This window comes from Sarcophilus harrisii, chromosome 2 (genome assembly GCF_902635505.1).
Source record: "Sarcophilus harrisii chromosome 2, mSarHar1.11, whole genome shotgun sequence".
NCBI lineage: Eukaryota > Metazoa > Chordata > Mammalia > Dasyuromorphia > Dasyuridae > Sarcophilus > Sarcophilus harrisii.
In genome coordinates this window covers 511326513-511343976 of record NC_045427.1, presented here as the reverse complement: position 1 = coordinate 511343976, position 17464 = coordinate 511326513, and the positions used below count along the sequence as shown (strand labels likewise).

The following is a 17464-nucleotide window of genomic DNA, read 5'->3' as shown; positions in this document are numbered from 1 at the left end:
ATAGAACATTAGCTACTCTATCAATAGAACACCAGCACTTCCTATGCATACTGAAAATTCACCAGTGTTCAAATGTCTGTTAAATAGCTTTCAAATTAGTTTCTAACATGTTTTAATATAACTTCTTTGTCTCTTAAACATTCAATGCCAGGTAAATCTCTAAGACTAAAAGGTACAAAGCATATACCTGCTGAACTGCAATGGCATAAAGTTTACTGTACTGATGCAATTCAACATGTATCTCCTTTTCCCTTTTTTATGATCTTTTTGGGACACAGACCTAATAGTGGTATTGCTGGATCAAAGATCCTAATGGATATAAACAGTTTGATTGCTCTTTGGTGCCAAATTTTCCAGAATGTTTGCCTTCTTAATGAGGGAGATGGGGAGAAAGGAAGGAAGAGAATTTGGAACTCAAAGTTTTAAAAACAAATGCTAAAAATTGTTTTTACATGTAACTGAGAAAAAAAAAAACCAAATAAATTTTTTAAAAGTAATAAAAATGCACCTACTTGACAATGAAGGGGTGGTCAAGTAGTGACATGAGAAATAGCCTCTATGTTACAAAAATTAAAATTCAATATTGTGTTAGACTACTTAAAATAATCAGATAGTGTAAGATTGGAATATTGCTGTGGTGTAGGAAATGAGTTGGTGGAGTTAGAAAAATATGGAAAGACTTAAGACTTTTGAAAGGAAGATGTTATAACAGAGAAATAAGAGGAAAAATGAGCATAACATAGTCTTACTTAAAATCATATGAAAGTATATGTGTATGATTATAAATATGTATACATGTTTACACACACACACACACACACACCCCTCCATATATCTCTGTGTTTGATTGCGGCCTTCTTATGGAAAAGGGAATAAAAGAATGAAATAAAAAGTACTTAGCAAAGAACAAAAAAAACTTACAAGGAAATTAAAAAAAAAAGATAAGACAGTTCTGAACACAATGCATGGTATTTATAATAGGTTTTCTTAAAATTGAAATTTATTGCTTTACATTTTGAATCCGCTCACATAGCAGTGTTTTTTTTTTTTTTTCCTTTTTCTATTTTCTATTTAGGTTTAAAATTAAATAATAAATGGGGGAAGAAAACTAAAATCTAACATTTCTTCCCCCCATCATATCTGGGGGATCCCCTATGGAAAATTTATCTAAACATATAGATAAAAATTGCACTGAATGGAGTGCATAGAAAGCTAATAGTCTGTACCAGTGGAAGGCAAACCTAACTCAAAGAAATCATAGAATACTTCCAAATCATAACCAGTTACACAATATATATTTCAACATGAAATATCAAATCTTTTCACATTACAGAAACATGCCTATACTTGAGGATTCTTTAACTTTCTGTTAATGGACCAGAATTCCCCTTTAATCTTTGAGCACACTCTAAAATGTCATATTATTTTCTTTTTTTTTTTTTGTAAACTTTTATTTTTATTTTTTTATTATAATAACTTTTTTTGGACAAGTCATATTATTTTCTTAAAGACAGTTAAAAATTATGATTTTATCAATAAAAGAAATTATTAAGCATCTACTATGCCAGGAATTACATACAAATACAAAAAGTCTGTTGAGCTAATAAAACATTTTAGTCACTAGCTAAAAATATATTCTTTAATGTTAAATCTCTAATAACTTCTAACTACTGTCCAACAAGATTGAAATCTGTACCAATCCAACAAAAGTAGAATACTGATATAACTAAATTTTCTTTCATTTTTTAAAAACAGTCCTAATATTTTCATTAATAAAAAATCAGTGAATGAATTTTATTGGAAAAAATGAAATCAACTGAAAAAGAAAAAACTGTATTTAACATACCTCCTGTTGAAGTACCAGCAGTGCTACTGCTGGGAAGAGTAGAAGTTTCTGATACTGCAGAGGGCTGGGTACTGGAGACAGCTGAAGTAGCTTCAGAGGCCGGCTCTGAGGTAGACGCATTTGAATTGTTATTGGAAGAACTTACAACCTGGGATTCCACTCTAGCAGAGGTGGTTGGTACTACTGTGGGTTCTATGAAACAGCATAAAATATCAATTTATTATTTCACATTTTTTAAAACTGTTAATTTCTTTTAAAAAAATAAGCTAAAATGTTTTCACAAATTTAGATTTAATAAGATTAATTATATAAATATACCATTTTAGAAAATATAAATTTTCTCAAAGTATACATAGACATGGTAAAGAAAAATCCCCTAAAATTAGGCAAGATCAAATGAAATAAAGCAAAAAAAGCAGAACTAAAAAAATTATTTGCATGATGTCAACAAAAATGTAAAGAAAAAGAATACAAAAAGATTTCACAACTTTATTTGTAGTGATAATAATTGGTAAACAACGATTGATAATTTTTGAATATGGCCAATGTGGTGATTTGTTTTAACTCTACTTATTTGCTATAAGGAATCAGTAAGGGTAAAAGATTCAATAGGAAATGGGAATAGTATCATAAAAAGAATGTTCATATTAATAATTATCAATAATAAAATATTACCAGAATAAAAATGTCTCTCAATTCCATTTTATGATAAAATACTAGACAATAAAGGTGGTCACAGTCATTTCATAGTTAATAAGCACAAATATTTCCTTCCTTGTTCCAGCAGCACAATTGAGAAGAGGCAAATGAAACCAAAGTGTAGCTTTCTTCCACGCTCATCAAATGTTACATAATGTCAGGAATGAAGAGTTAAGACTACATCTCAGTAGAATATAATCTGTGTTTATCTTCATTTTACTACTACTTACTTGATTAGGGGAAAAAACTCAAACCCAAACCACAATCCCCAGCTCATAAACAAAATATCTATCAAGTTCCTTTGTAATTTCTTCAAGATAATTAGAAATGTCCCTACTCTTCAAAACTCCTATACATTTTCCCATTCACTTTTATTTAAATTTCCGTATGTTAAAACTCCAGCATTAAAAATAAACCATTTAATTTCATTTTTCTATTTAACTCTTATTTGTGATGGAATGTATTCTTTTCTACATTATAAACTTCATCTACCATGAATTCGATTTTAAGGAACTCTATCATAAATATTTATTTCTGGAAAAAATATCCCATAAAAAATAAACTTTCAAAACATATTTGGTCCATAATATGGGTACAATCTGTACCTCAAACATAGATACAATCATATACACAGGAAAAATGACACCATTTTTGCACGCTATAAATATATACGCATAAATTCTTACTAAAATATTAAGGGAACTTTCAGCTCAAACACAGTCCCTTCATATATAATAGTATTAATACTATTGCAACTTACCATCTTCATCCACAGTAAGGTCCACCACTTCTGCTGCATTCTGCCTCAAGGGCTGTATAACTGTAGAAATTCTACTACGGTTTCGTGGCTCCTGTGACCTAGTAGTATGAGAATTTGAGCCTTGGCCCCAATGAGATCTGGAGTGTCCAACTGATGAACGAGACCTTTAAAAAATTAAATTTCATTAAGATGAAATTAATGTGATTTACAAGCTCAAATTGAAAAAACAATTTGTTAGTTCATGTTAGTTCAGCATGAAATTTTGTTTTTTTGTTTTTTTTACAGATTCTACCAAGCAAGATCTTCCCACTAGCAGGTGACAAATCTATAATTAAGGGAAATCAGAATTCACTAAAAAGTAAATGAGATGACTGAGTTTATCAGGCATCTACCAATCTACCAATAACTGTTTTATGTGATAACTCTTGATTGAAATTTATTTACAATAGATGAATATGGTATGATAATAATATAGCTATAAAGGTTCAGGATCACAGAAAGAACACCACTTGTACTCATCATTACAGGTCAGAATGTTGAAAACTAGAGTACTATAAAACAAAATTAGGTTTATCTATGTCTTAGCTTGGAGATGAAAGAACACAGAAAGGAACCAGAACTCCAGGGATCAGAAGATTTAATATTAGACTTAAATATAATGGCCAATGTGTTAGTTCCAGAGCAAACAACTATTCTGAGCTTTAAAGAAGCTTTAAGTTTTGGATAAAACTTCTCATGATATTAGGCTTCTTTACATTTATTATCTAGTCAAAAAAGAATATTAGAGAAAACATCAATTAAATCAGTCAACAAATTTAAGTAAAAAAATTAAGTATTCACTATATGACAGGCCAGGCACTAAGGGTTTAGGGAAACAATGAAAGGCAAAACCAAAGTCATGGTCCTCAAAGAGTTTACAATCCAATGGAAGAGACAAAAGTAAAGAACTAGGTAATTAAAAGGCTGTAGATGGAAGGCTCATTGAGAAAGAAAGCAGGTGAAGATAGAGGGGTAAGCCTTCTGAATTATATGGGATTTGAGCTCAACCTTGAAATCAGAGAAAATAAAAGCCACAAAAAGAGACCTCCATTTTATAGAAGTATCTAAGCTAGCCTTCATTCCTCCCTAGGTAGTCTAGGGTTCTTGACTCCAAACCATGTTGTTTCATTCTGGAATTTGCCACAAAGCCTAGGACCTCTCTACCTTGGAAGATCCAATCATTCCTGTGGCCTTCACAACATGGATATCCTACTGTAAGCCTTGTCTCCATCTTCCATTCGTGAGCTCCTCCTGGAACCATCATTTTGTGTCAGGGTCCTGACTGATCTTAATTTTTGTTCTGAATTATTTTGGCTTCTGGACTTCAAAACTATGCCCTTGTACTAGTTTCCTTCATTCTCTCCATACCACCTTTGAGTTCCCTTTTATATGCTATCTTCCCTTATTAGAACGAAAGTCCCATTGCCTAGCAAAGTAAAAGTACTTGGCCAATAGCAAGTGTTAATAAATGCTTCCTTCCTTCCTTCCTTCCTTCTTTCCAAGATGTAGTGATAATAAGAATAAAGTCAAGGAAGAAAGAGAATGGATGGCATGTTCCTATTGCAGAATTATAGATAAGTCAGTATTTCTGGAACAAAGAAAAATGGAGTAGAATAAAGTATAAAAAGCTTGGAAAAGGAAGAGAGAAAAATGTGCATCTCAAAATCTCATAAAAATGTATGATAAAAAATATTTTTTCAAATAACAGAGAGTAAGATATATACTTTTTTTTAAAAAAGGATAAAAAGCAAGAGGCAAGGATGAGCCATAAGTACTGAAACAAAGCAGTTTATATTTGACCTCAAAGGTAGTAACAGGATACAACTGGAGTTCACTGAATCTTGGAAAAATCACTTTAACAGATAAGTGGAAGATAGATTGAAATGGGGACACACAAGGTAGGAAACCGAACAGAGAAGTATAAAAAGGGCCCGAGAAAGAGATGATAAAGACCTAAATGAGTGTTGTATCTTTGTTATTGGAGACAACAGGATATACAAGAAAGATGCTACGAAGGTAGAATCAATAGGTCTTGGCAAATGAGTAAGGAGAGTGAGGAGTCAAGGACTCCTAAGTTTTGAGCCTGGGTAACAGACAGGATGTGGTACCTTCAAAAGTACTAAAAAAGTTGGGTAGGGAAAAAATTTGGAGGGGCAGAAATAACAATGAATTTTCTTTAGTGTATGATAATTTGAGATGTCTACAGAAAATTCAATTGGAGATGTCCAAACAGCAAGTGGTGAGACAGGAATGGAACTCAGAAGACAAGTCTAAGGTTTAACACGGATTCTGGGAAACATCTCCACAGAGATGATAATTGAACACCATCAGAAAGTGTAATATACTATCAGCTATGGTCTCTGCATCAATTGTTTTATTAAGTTAGCAGGATTTTAATCTGTAAGATTGACTTTTCCCTGAAAATGCTGAAATATGTTCTCCCAAAACTTCTCCTTCATTATAAATTCCAATATAAAGTTGCTCATATGCCCTAAGTTTTTCATTTCAACATTTCATTTTGTCTACTTCTTCATTGCTGATTATAATCAGATCTAAAACAATGATCTCACTCAGAGGTCCCTCTGCCTTTTTGATCATTAAATCAAGCCAGAAATTTATTAACTACTCTGTTTTGGGCAGGAAATTACAGCAGATACCTAAATTATTATGCCATTGTTACACACCCCTCCCCATCATTTCCAAATCCTTATATAACTGGCTTGACATGATTCCTGAACTTCTCATCTATTTTCTTCTTTCCAAAATATTTGTGATTTCAGATGATAATATTACATATTTCTCTATTCACTCATCTTCACCCAAATGCCTTTCTTACTAGTTGTCCATCTCTAAATTATAGAATTTCTCAAGAAAATTTTGGAGCTTATTAAGATTTTTGCCCAGGTTAATGATTACTTTCTTTCTTTTCATGAAAAAAACAAAAAACACTACTCACTGAAATTTATGCCCCCTAAACTAGATAGAACCTTAAAATTAAAACCACTCACAATGAAAAATAATGCTTCAAAATCAATGATACCTTACAACTATTTTTTAAAAATGTATAAAATTAAGAATCATTATCATATCAATTTTCCCAATCTATGAACAATTTGTTTATTTACTTATATGTGCCCTGAACACCATAGTTTTGTATCCATTAATTCCATATTATAAAAATAAGACATATTAGCTACATAAGACAGCATTCTCTTACCGGTAGGTTTCACCAACTGTTACAATCTCCACCTCACTGTCAGTTGAGGTAACATTAATTTCTTCATTGGCAGTGACCTGCGGAGTGGAGGATGCTTCAATCACCACAACATCCTCATCAATATTTCCTGGAACAAAAATGAAACGTTTGAAAAAGATGTGCCTGTTCAAAAAAGTACTTTAATTTTAAGCGTTAAAAAAGGGGAAAAAGCTAATTACAAGTTTTTAAAAGAATATATTTAAATAAAAGTTCTGTTTTGCTTTTTAACTTGACACTGAACTACAACTAGGTCAGTCTAATAAAGGAATAAAAAAATGTGACATCTTATTCCAAAACAAAACCAAATTTAAAGTTTCAAACTAGTGAAACATTTCCAATAAGTAAAACATTTACAAACAAAGCTTGAGTCAAGACTGACAATATTTAAGTTTGGTACATGTGAAAGATAATAGTAGAAGGGAAATATGAATTCCTGTAGTCCAAGAGTCAGGTTTTACCTGTATTGTTATTATATGGGAGCTGCATTATATTCTCAAATGTACACAAAAATAAAGAGCATTAAGATTCTATTTTCTTGTATGGTAATAAAAAGGAACCAATTCTTTATAGTTTTTTTAACTGACATAGTTCACTAGATTTCCAAAAGCATTTTGTTTTTCTATATGGGTAAAATAGAAACCCAAGAACAAACACTGACCTAGGCTCTGAAGGAGAATATAAAGCAAGAAAAAAGATTTAAAATAAAAATATATGACTACTTTCCCTTATATCAGTATACCCTTTACAATAAACTGATCTGTGAGCATCAAAGTTTAACATGGAATATTCTTTGTTATTTGGACAAAAATCAAGTCCAAATTTTAGCAACCAAAATTCAGCAACAGACAAAAATAAATTGTGAAAACTCTATGTGGCTACAAGAGCACATTCTTGATTATATTTCCTTGCAAATAGGAAAAATTCACACTTATCATGAGATATTTCCAAATACTTAGAAACTATCAGATGCTACATAGCAAAATGGGAAGCACTAGACTTGAAGAAGACATGGATTCAAATCATGCCTTAGAAACTAACTAGTTTTAACTAGAGAGAATAGGAATAAATTCTGTTTTCCTTAAGATGATCATTAGCATCTATCTAAAACTACTAGCAAGCATCATATGTACTGGAGAAAACCAGAAGCATTCCCAATAACATTGGGGTGAAACAAAGTCGCCCACTATCATATTACTATTCAATATTATATTAGAAATGTTAGCTTTAGCAATAAGAAAAGGAAATTTGAGGAAATAAAGTCCATAATGAGGAAAGCAAATTATCCCTCTTTGTAGATGATACAATGGCTTAAGTAATGGCTTACTTAAGACAATCCTAGAGAATCAACTAAAAAACTACTAAAAACAATTAACTTTTAGCAAAATGGCAAGATACAAAATAAATCCACATAAGTCACTAGCATTTCTTTATGTTACCAACAAAATCCAGCAGTAAGAGATACAAAGAAAAATTCCATTTAAAATAATTGTAGATAATATAAAATATTTGGGAGTCTATGTGCCAAGACAAAGTCAGAATCTATATGACTACAATTGTAAAACACTTTCTACACAAATAAAGTCAGATGTAAACAACTGGAAGAATATCAAGTGCTCATGGTTAGGCTGAGCTAATAAAATAAGAACAATTCTACCTAAATTAATCTATTTATTCAGTACCATATCAAATTGCCAAGAAACTACTTTACAGAGCTAGATAATAATAGAAAAATAATAAAAGTTCATTCATCTGGAAGAACAAAAGGTCAAAAATTTCAAGGGAATTAATGAAGAAAAAAAAAAAAAAAAAAAAGCAAATGAAGGTAGCCTAGTTGTACCAGATCTAAAACTATATTGTAAAGCAGAAATCATCAAAAGCATTTGGTTTGGCCAAAAAGAGTAGTTGATCAACAGTGAAATAGGTTAAGTTCACAAAACACAATTGTCAAAGACTGTAGTAATCCAGTGTTTGATAAACTCTAAGACCCTAACTTCTGGGATAAGAATTTACTATCTGACAAAAATTGCTGGGCAAATTAGAAAATAGAATGACAGAAATTAGACATTGATCAACACTTAACACTCTAGACCAAGATAAGGTCGAAATGAGTTGATGATTTAAGACAGATATAAGCAAATGGCCAAAGAAACTAGAGTACAGTGTGAAATGCAAAATGCATAGTTTTGTTTATTTTAAATTAAAAAGTTTTTGTACAGACACAAACAATGCAGAAAGGAAAAAGAAAATGGGGAAAAAAACCTCTACATCCAAGGGTTCTGATAAAGGCCTCATTTCTAAAATTATATATAGAAAATTGACTCAAATTTATAAGACACAAGCCATTCTCCAATTGATAAATGGTCAAGGGACATGAAAAATTTTCAGATCAAGAAATTAAAATCATTTCTAGTCACATGAAAAAATGCTCTAAATCACTAATGAGCAGAGAAATGCAAATTAAGACAATTCTGAAGTACCTCTATACACCTCTCAGATTGGCTAAATTCAAAGGAAAAGATGATAAATGAAGGAATGTGGGAAAACTGGTATACTACTTGGAGAGCAATTTGGAACTATGCCCAAAGGGCTATCAAACTATGCATACCCTTTAATCCAGCAGTATCTCAGCTGGGTCCGTATCCCAAAGAGATTACAGAAGAGGGAAAAAAGACCACATACACAAAAATGTTTGTAGCTGCTGTTTTTGTAATGGCAAAGTAGTGGAAACTGAGTGGATATTCAACAGTTAGGGAATGGCTGAGTAAATTATGGTAAATGAATATTATAGAAATTATTGTTCTATAAGAAATGATCAGCAGGATGATTTCAGAAAGGCCTGGAGAGATTTACATGAACTGATGCTAAATGAAGTGACTAGAATCAAGAGAACATTGTACATGTCAACAAGATTATATGATGGATGTTGCTCTTTTTAAAAATGAGGTGATTCAGGCTCATTTCAATAGACTTGTAATAGAGACAGCCATGTGTATCTAGAAAGAGGACCATGGAAACTGAATGTGGATCACCACAGTTTTTTCACTTTTTTTGTTGTTTGCTTGCTTTTTTTTCTTTTTTGATCTAATTTTTCTTCTGGAGCATGATAAATGTGGAAATATGTAAAGAAGTATTGTACATGTTTAACATATTGGATTACTTGCTGTCTAGAGGAGGGGTGAGTAAAAGGAGGGAGAAAAATTTGGAAGACAAAGTTTTACAAGAGTGAATGTTGAAAATTATCTTTGCATGTATTTTGAAAATAAAAAGCTATTATATAAAAAAAAAAAAAAGCTATTATATATAAAAAAAAAAACAACTAATTTTGTGACTAAGCAAGTTATCCAACCTTCCCAGCCTCAGTTATCTCTCATCTGTAAAATGGGGAGAGGGTGGAGAATGAGATCCAATAACTTATTTAGGTTTAGAAATTTAACAAGACATGAAATTCCTTTGGTTAGGAAAAGTGCTATTACTGCTTATCACACTGTTCTCAAGAAGACAGAATATTTCACTACAGAATAATTAAAATATCACCACATGGTTTCATTTCATTTTCTTAAAGGATACTAGATTTTTGTGTTTTGTTTGCTTTGATGGCCCATAAAACAGAATGGCAACTAAGCTGTAGTAGTAAAAAAAAAAAAAATAATAAAAAAATATATATATATAAAATAAAAAACAACAGTTTCTCTCAACCCCAACGAGAGAAACTTCAGTTTGAGGAAAAACTAGTTTGAAACATTGCTTGCAGTCCTCCAATGAATAGCCAAAGATATAAAAGGGAAATAGGCATAAGACCATTTTATTTTAAAATTTTTAATTTCCATTTCATTTTGAACCTCTGAAAACTGTTTAATTAAGCAGGAAAAAATATCCTAAATTCTGGAAGAATCTTTAATGAATTTCACATGTTGATTAAAAAAGCAGAAAACTATTAGTCTTTTTCTAAATGTGGGTAAGTGCATGGTGTGGTATATGACCGCAGGCTTAGAGTCAGGAAAAGTTCAAATCCAAACTCAGAAACTTATTAGTTGTGAAAACCCTTAGCAAATCTCTTAACCAATTTGCCTTATTTTCTCCATCTATAAAGTAGTAATAAAAATCCCGCATTTTGTTGTTTGTTTTTGGTTTTTTTCTGAGACAATCGGTATTAAGTGACTTGCCTAGGGCCAGGGTCACACAGGTAGGAAGTGTTAAGTGTCTGAGACCACATTTGAACTCAGGTCCCCCTGAATTCCAGTCTGGTGCTCTATCCACTGTGCCACCTGGCTGCTCCCCACCCCCAACTGTTTTAAGGATTAAGTGAGATAATACTTGCACAGTATATTTTGGTAAACAATAAAAAAATCTATATACATGTAAGCCATTATTAGTATTATCTAAGAATTTTGTGTGTTTAGAACACTCAAAATATTTATAAACATTCCAGAAAAATAATCATTATTTTATATTATATATTTATTATTATTTATAATTTATAATATATAATTTTAACCTATAATATATAATTTAACCTATAACATATAATTTTAACCTATAACCTATAATATAATTTAATTTATAATATTATTTATTTATATATATATATTTATTATTTATATTATTATATATTATATATAACCAATATTGCCAAATACCTGATAAAGAAAAATAAGTGACAGTTTACAAAGTGGTCAATTTAAAAGACTACTATGCTCTTAACTTTCTGATTAATATTACATTCACAAAAAAGATCCTAGCACCTAAATAGGTGCTTTAAGTTAAAGTACAGAAGCTTGAGACTATCATCCTGATTCAGAATGATATTTTCAGGCAAATCATTTCGCAGAGAGAGAGAACATGAAAAGAGTTTTCAACTACCTTATCACAAGTACAAATGGTTGTTTAATAACAAAATAAGTAATTTTATAATAAAGTATTAACATAAAAACAGTTATTTTGTGATTGCTTGCTGTTCAGTCATTTCAATCTAGTTAAATTCTTCATTACTCCATTTGGGCTTTGCTACTTCATTCTCCAGCTCATTTTAAAATGAAGAAACTGAGGCAAAGAAGATTAATTATTTAATTTCAAAGTCTATTAAGCTAGAATTTTCAAAAAATACTCAATTTCTTTTATATTGACAGCAATTTTTTTTGTTAAAAAGAATAAAATGCTAACTATGCATTTTTTAAAAATCCCAGTTTGCTTTTGTCAAAGCAAATACAGCATCTCTGAGCAACAAAGAATTTAAAATCCTAGTACATTTAAAATGTAATTTACAAAAATAACATTTCCAAACATCTTTTCAGGAATGTAGTTACTGTGATAAGGTAAAAATAAAAAACGAATGAATGAATCTACCGATATTCTATTACTTTACTGCCCAAACAATAGTTTATAAAAAGCAACACCTTTAACTTATTCTTAAAATTCAGTGAGTTAAATAAGGCTTTAAAAATTCTATAGTTGTATAGAAATACATTTAGAAGAACTGTAATATATATTGGATTACTTGTCATCTAGGGAAGAGGGTGAGGAAGGGAGGGAGAAAAAAATTTGGAACACTAAGTTTTGCAAGGGTGAATATTGAAAACTAAGCATGTGTTTTGAAAATATAAAGCTTTATATAAAAAATAAAGACTAAAAGTTCAATAAAGAAATTGTATACAAGAATATCAATACATCATTCAACAAGCATTTAATAAGCACCTATTATTTCACAGGCATTATAGAAAACCTGGAAACAATAATACATAGAATCAAACTCCACTTCCAAGGATCTTATATTAATAGTCTAGATAAATACAAATATAAACATATAGAGAATGTAAAAGAACAAATACAAAATAATTAAAGCTAGTTTGAGAGTAAAGGCACTAGCAGTTGAGGGAAGTCAAGTTTCAATATAGTATGGTATGGCAGATGAGCCATATCACATACTTGAGCTATGTCTTGAAGGAAGAGAGGGGAACTTTAAGGTGGAGAAGAACCAATGCATTCCAGGTTTGTGGTACCATTGGACCAATTCAAAAGAATGGACATGCCTGTGCGAAAAACACAGGATAATTTGGTTGGACTGCAGAGTGAGAGGATAAATAATATTCAGTTAAGTTGGGATCAGATTATGAAAGGCCTTATAGGTTAAAGCACGGATTTTCTGTGTGATCAAGATGAAAAAAGGAAGCCACGGGTGTTAATGAAGTCAGAGAATAACATGATCAGAAATGCCAGTAAGGACAATTACTTTGAAGCAGTAGTGTAAAGATTGGACTACAATGAGGAAGATCTTGAGGAAGGGAAACCAAATAGAAAACTACTACAATAATTTGTGCAGTAAATCATGACAATTTAAATAAAAATAGAGAATGTGTCCAATGTGAGAAATGCAGTTTTGTAAAAAGGCCAAAATTCAGCAACTGAGTATCAGATATGTGCAGTGAGAGAGAAAAAAAAAATTTAGAAGAGTATTATCCCTGTCCACAAAATAAAGAAGACAGAAAGGTTACATGGCCAAGAAGAGCTATAGTGATTCCTTCATTAAGCAGAAGTTGCTATCAGAGACAACAGCACAAAAAATACCTTAGAATATTTTCTAAGGCAAGAAACCATTAAACTCAAATCCACATATAAGGAATGAAGGATAAAATCAAGATTCAAGATCACTTCAAAAGTCTATAAAAACACACTAAAATACCTAATATGAAATTTATAAGGAAAGATGTCAAATCCTATCTTTAGCTCTTCAAAGAAATTCACTATCCAAAGTACAACGTAAGAGAAATAACTTGGATACACTTCACATAAAAAAGGGCACATACATGATGTTTTGCAATCTTCGTATAAACTATAATATTTGGAAAAGTATGATGGAACTGCTCTTTAAAACCTATTACATAAATGTAGCACACCTGGATCATTAGAAATAATACTTTAAGAATTATGCAAATAAAATGACTAATATCTATATCCTTTGGAGACATCAACTGCCAGTCACATGCCCAAGGGAGGTTAAACAATAGTCTTAAAAGGTCTCATATAACCTAAAATTTCCAATAACACTTTTTATAGTAGCAAATAAAGTAGAGACCCAAAGACTGGGGAATGATATAAGTTGTGATACAAACATGTAATAGACTACTACTGCACTATGAGAAACAATGGACATATGAATATCAAAAAGCATGGGAAGACTTGATAGTCCCATGATATTCTTAGATCACATGGATGATAATTGCTTTCAGTTCAATTCTGCTAGTCATATTTTAGGAAGTATACTGATAAACAAACCTTCAGAAAAAGATAACCCAGATAGCAAAGTATCTCAAGATATTATTTTGGAATGAAGTGATAAAATTGGGTTTTATTATGTTTATATCCTAGAGTTTAAAAGTAATGTCACAGTTGTCTTCATTTATCTGAAGAACTGTCATGTAGAAAAAAGATTACACTTCTGTTTGATCTCAAAAAGGAGAAAACTGAGCAGTGATATAGACATAAGATTCAAATTCAATATAAAGAAAAACTGCTTAACAATTAGACTTCCAAAAGGTGAACAGGAGAAGCTAGGAGATTTACTCTGATGAAAAGTATTGAAGAAGAAGTTAAATGAACACCTGTAAGGTTAGTTGTAGAAGAGATTCTTTTTAAAATCAGGACCAGATAGCCTCTTGAGGTCCTTTTAAATGCTGAGATTTTCTTAATTTGATTCCTTCCAAAGAAAGTGGTCAGAAGGATATAGATTTCTAGACAACCAGAAAAATGCAGAAAATTGGGGAATTCACACTGAGTTTTAAAGAAGACTAAAGAGAAGTATTAGAATGATAGTGAATAAGAACTAGAAGAGTCCTTAAAGATCATTTAACTTAATCTCATTTTAAAGAAAAAAAATGAAACTCAAAAGGTCAAGCACCTTGCTGAAACCCAGACAAGTAGTGAACGGAAAATGCACATAGAAGTCTTCTTAAAGGTCTTTCAAAGTGCTTAACTGCTTTAAAAAGTGCTTAACTTAGTTAAGTTGACTGACATGAAAAAGGGAACCAGCGTTTTGCCCCAAAGAACAGCTCTAGGATCAGTGGATGAAAAATACAAGGCAGCAGACTTGAGAACAAGAAAGAAAATTTAAAAATTTCTCAGCTTACCTTTACAACCTTATTTTCATTACATCTTTTCATACACAAGGGATCCAGCCAAACTTCTCTTCTTACTTTTCATTACATATAACACTCCATCTTCTACCTTTGTGCATTTGCACTGGCTGTCCTATGTGCCTAAAGAATGTACTCCCTTCTCATCCCCCCCATCTAAAAATTCCTAAGATAAAAGATTCAGTTCAAGTACTTCTCTCCCTTATCCCATTTTATCATTTTGCATCTCTTTTGTGTGTGTGTGTGTGTGTGTGTGTGTGTGTGTGTGTGTGTGTATACACACACACAGGCATCCTTTCCCAAATGGAATAAATTCCTAAAGGGCCTATTTCACTTGTATTTGTTTAGCCAGTACCCAGCACCAATACTTGGTTATCTTCTATATGCTTAATACTTGTTAATTCAATCTAGAATCATACTTTTTTCCAGTCCTCTGAAATCCAGTGACACTAGTCTACTTGCTGTTCTTCTCACACTATCCTCCAATCTCCTGAAACTAAGCAATTTGTTTTTTTGCTTGGAATGGTCTCTCCCTTTCTTGTCTTTGGCTCCTAGATTCCCTGCTTTTCTTCAAATCCCTGCTAAAGCTCCTCATTCTGCAAGAAGCCTTTCCTATCTCTGAAATTACTCCCAATTTATTCTGTGCTATCTTGTTTTGTACAAATCCACTTTCATGTTGTCTCTATCATTAAATTTGTGAGGTCCTTGTTAGGAAAGACTGTTTTTTTGCCTTTTAAAAAAAATTCCTACATATTTAGCATTGTACTTGAAATATAAGTAGGTATAAAATAAATGCCAATTCTAGTTGACTGACTAAGCCATAAAGGTTAAGAACTGCTGGGCACAATGAGTCATGCTCTGTCTCAGCTTTTGTGTTTTTACACAAAGAAAGATAATCTAATTTTAATTCTTTCCATAATTTTATCAGTTTTGCCCAGTTTTTACTTCAAATGTTTTTTTTGGTTTTTTTACCCCAGACATTGCAGGTATTAATTATTTTAAAAATCTACTCCAGTTTTTTCATATTAGGAATATATAACAGTCTATCATAGCAAGAGCTAATGAAATTTTATAAATGGCTGTTTTGTGAACTCCATGTACTTATCCCAATAATTACATGAAGATTAATAACCACAGTTGTGTCAGATTATTTTGCATAATGATCAATATGAGAATAAAACTAACTGAAACCATTTGGACACTAAAGAGCCTGAAAAGCAAAATGAAAGTATTCATTAAAAATCTGTATTTTTGTCAATATAAAATAAAATTACTTCCAGTTAAGGAACATTATAGTTTATAGGAATGGCATTCTTCTCTTGAAAAATTCATTTTCTTTATATCTCTTGCCTATACATTACAGATATCCTAATAACAGCAAATATTCAACATGGATTAATTTGTAAAACTTCAAGGCTCCAGTCTTTGGGGAGTGAATTGATTGAACCAAAGAAGGGCTTATGCTTTTCAACAGTAAAAGGCTTTTTAGTATGGAATCATTCTAAAATATATTTATATGCTTCCTTGCCAATGGAAGAGTTTATAAAATATAAAATTTTTCTTGATGACTCAGGATTATTATTAATATCAATTATAACATATTGTAACAATGATGCTTTTAGGCTTAATGAATATACAGGCTAACTGACCCCTTACCAAATGATTCCATAATGCTTTTTTCACTGAGTTCCTGTGTCTTTTCATAACACTCATTTCTTCTCTTTTTAAATGTCTATCAATGATCACTTATTATGGCTACTATGTGTCTGCCTGAAGAAGCAGCCTTTCTTTTATAATCTACAATTCACTTGGAACCAAATTATTGAAATTTACTAGGTGGTTTGGTTGCAAGGAGCTCACTAGAGAATTAAGCAAATATGTGAATTCATCCCATGACATCCATTTGAGCTGCTTAGAATGTTTTTTTTTTTCCTACTGAGTTCTGTGTAGATAGGCCTGAGTATTAAGAGCTTATCAATGGATCTTTGATCTCACTGTGTATTATATCCATTGGGCAGAGCAAATGCCACCTTACTCCTGAAGTCACATCCTAGACAAGATTCATCTATTTGTTCCCACATAGATTAACAGATTTATTGAAGTATGATGAACACAATACCTGCATGAGTTCTTTCTGGCTTCATTATTTTTCTCTTCTGTCACAGTAATCTCTGCTCTTTTGAATTTTCTTCTCATATGTTCTTGGTTACTTATGAATTCAAACATGTAGCAACAATTGCACTTTCAAAGAAAGTCAGAAGTTCAGTGATATATGAGGAAATGAACCAATTTTTTAGTGGCACCTTGAAGCGAAAATCATTTTTGGATAGTTTTCTTCCAAAGAACTGGGTTTTTATATTTAAGTACTATTCTGTCTAACTCAATGCATAGGTTAATTTTACTGAAAGATAAATGAGGTCAGATTAAAAATGCTCATTTGTAGCCATTAGCTGTGATAAACAAAACTGTCTCCTAAAACCACAGCTACTATATGATTTTAAAAATCCAGTAGAACTGGTAAATTGGTGTCTTTTAAATTTTTTTTTCAAAAGTGACTTCAATTCTGCAAGAAAAATTTTTAGAAGACGAAAGCATAATTCTGAGTGACTAGACTTAAGGGAAAACAGTACAAGCAACATGCTTGCTATATGAAAAGACAAATGGAAAAGAATTAGGTACTTTACCTAAGTGGCAAGGAGCACAGTTCCTCTATAAACTATATATGAAATGTTCAAATC

The 17464-nt window shown here is 31.4% G+C and overlaps 1 protein-coding gene across 8 annotated transcripts in view; it reads right to left on the bottom strand.

The window, feature by feature from the left end:
* Window positions 1-17464, bottom strand: part of RNF111 (ring finger protein 111) — a 140477-nt gene that overhangs the window by 33725 nt on the left and 89288 nt on the right. For all 8 annotated transcript variants that reach the window (XM_031955282.1, XM_031955283.1, XM_012543750.3 and 5 more), the window contains 3 exons: window positions 6562-6688; window positions 3306-3469; window positions 1847-2038 (listed from right to left, as the gene is read on the bottom strand). In XM_031955282.1, coding sequence (XP_031811142.1) covers window positions 1847-2038; window positions 3306-3469; window positions 6562-6688 — 483 coding nt within the window. The remainder of the gene's footprint in view (window positions 1-1846; window positions 2039-3305; window positions 3470-6561; window positions 6689-17464) is intronic.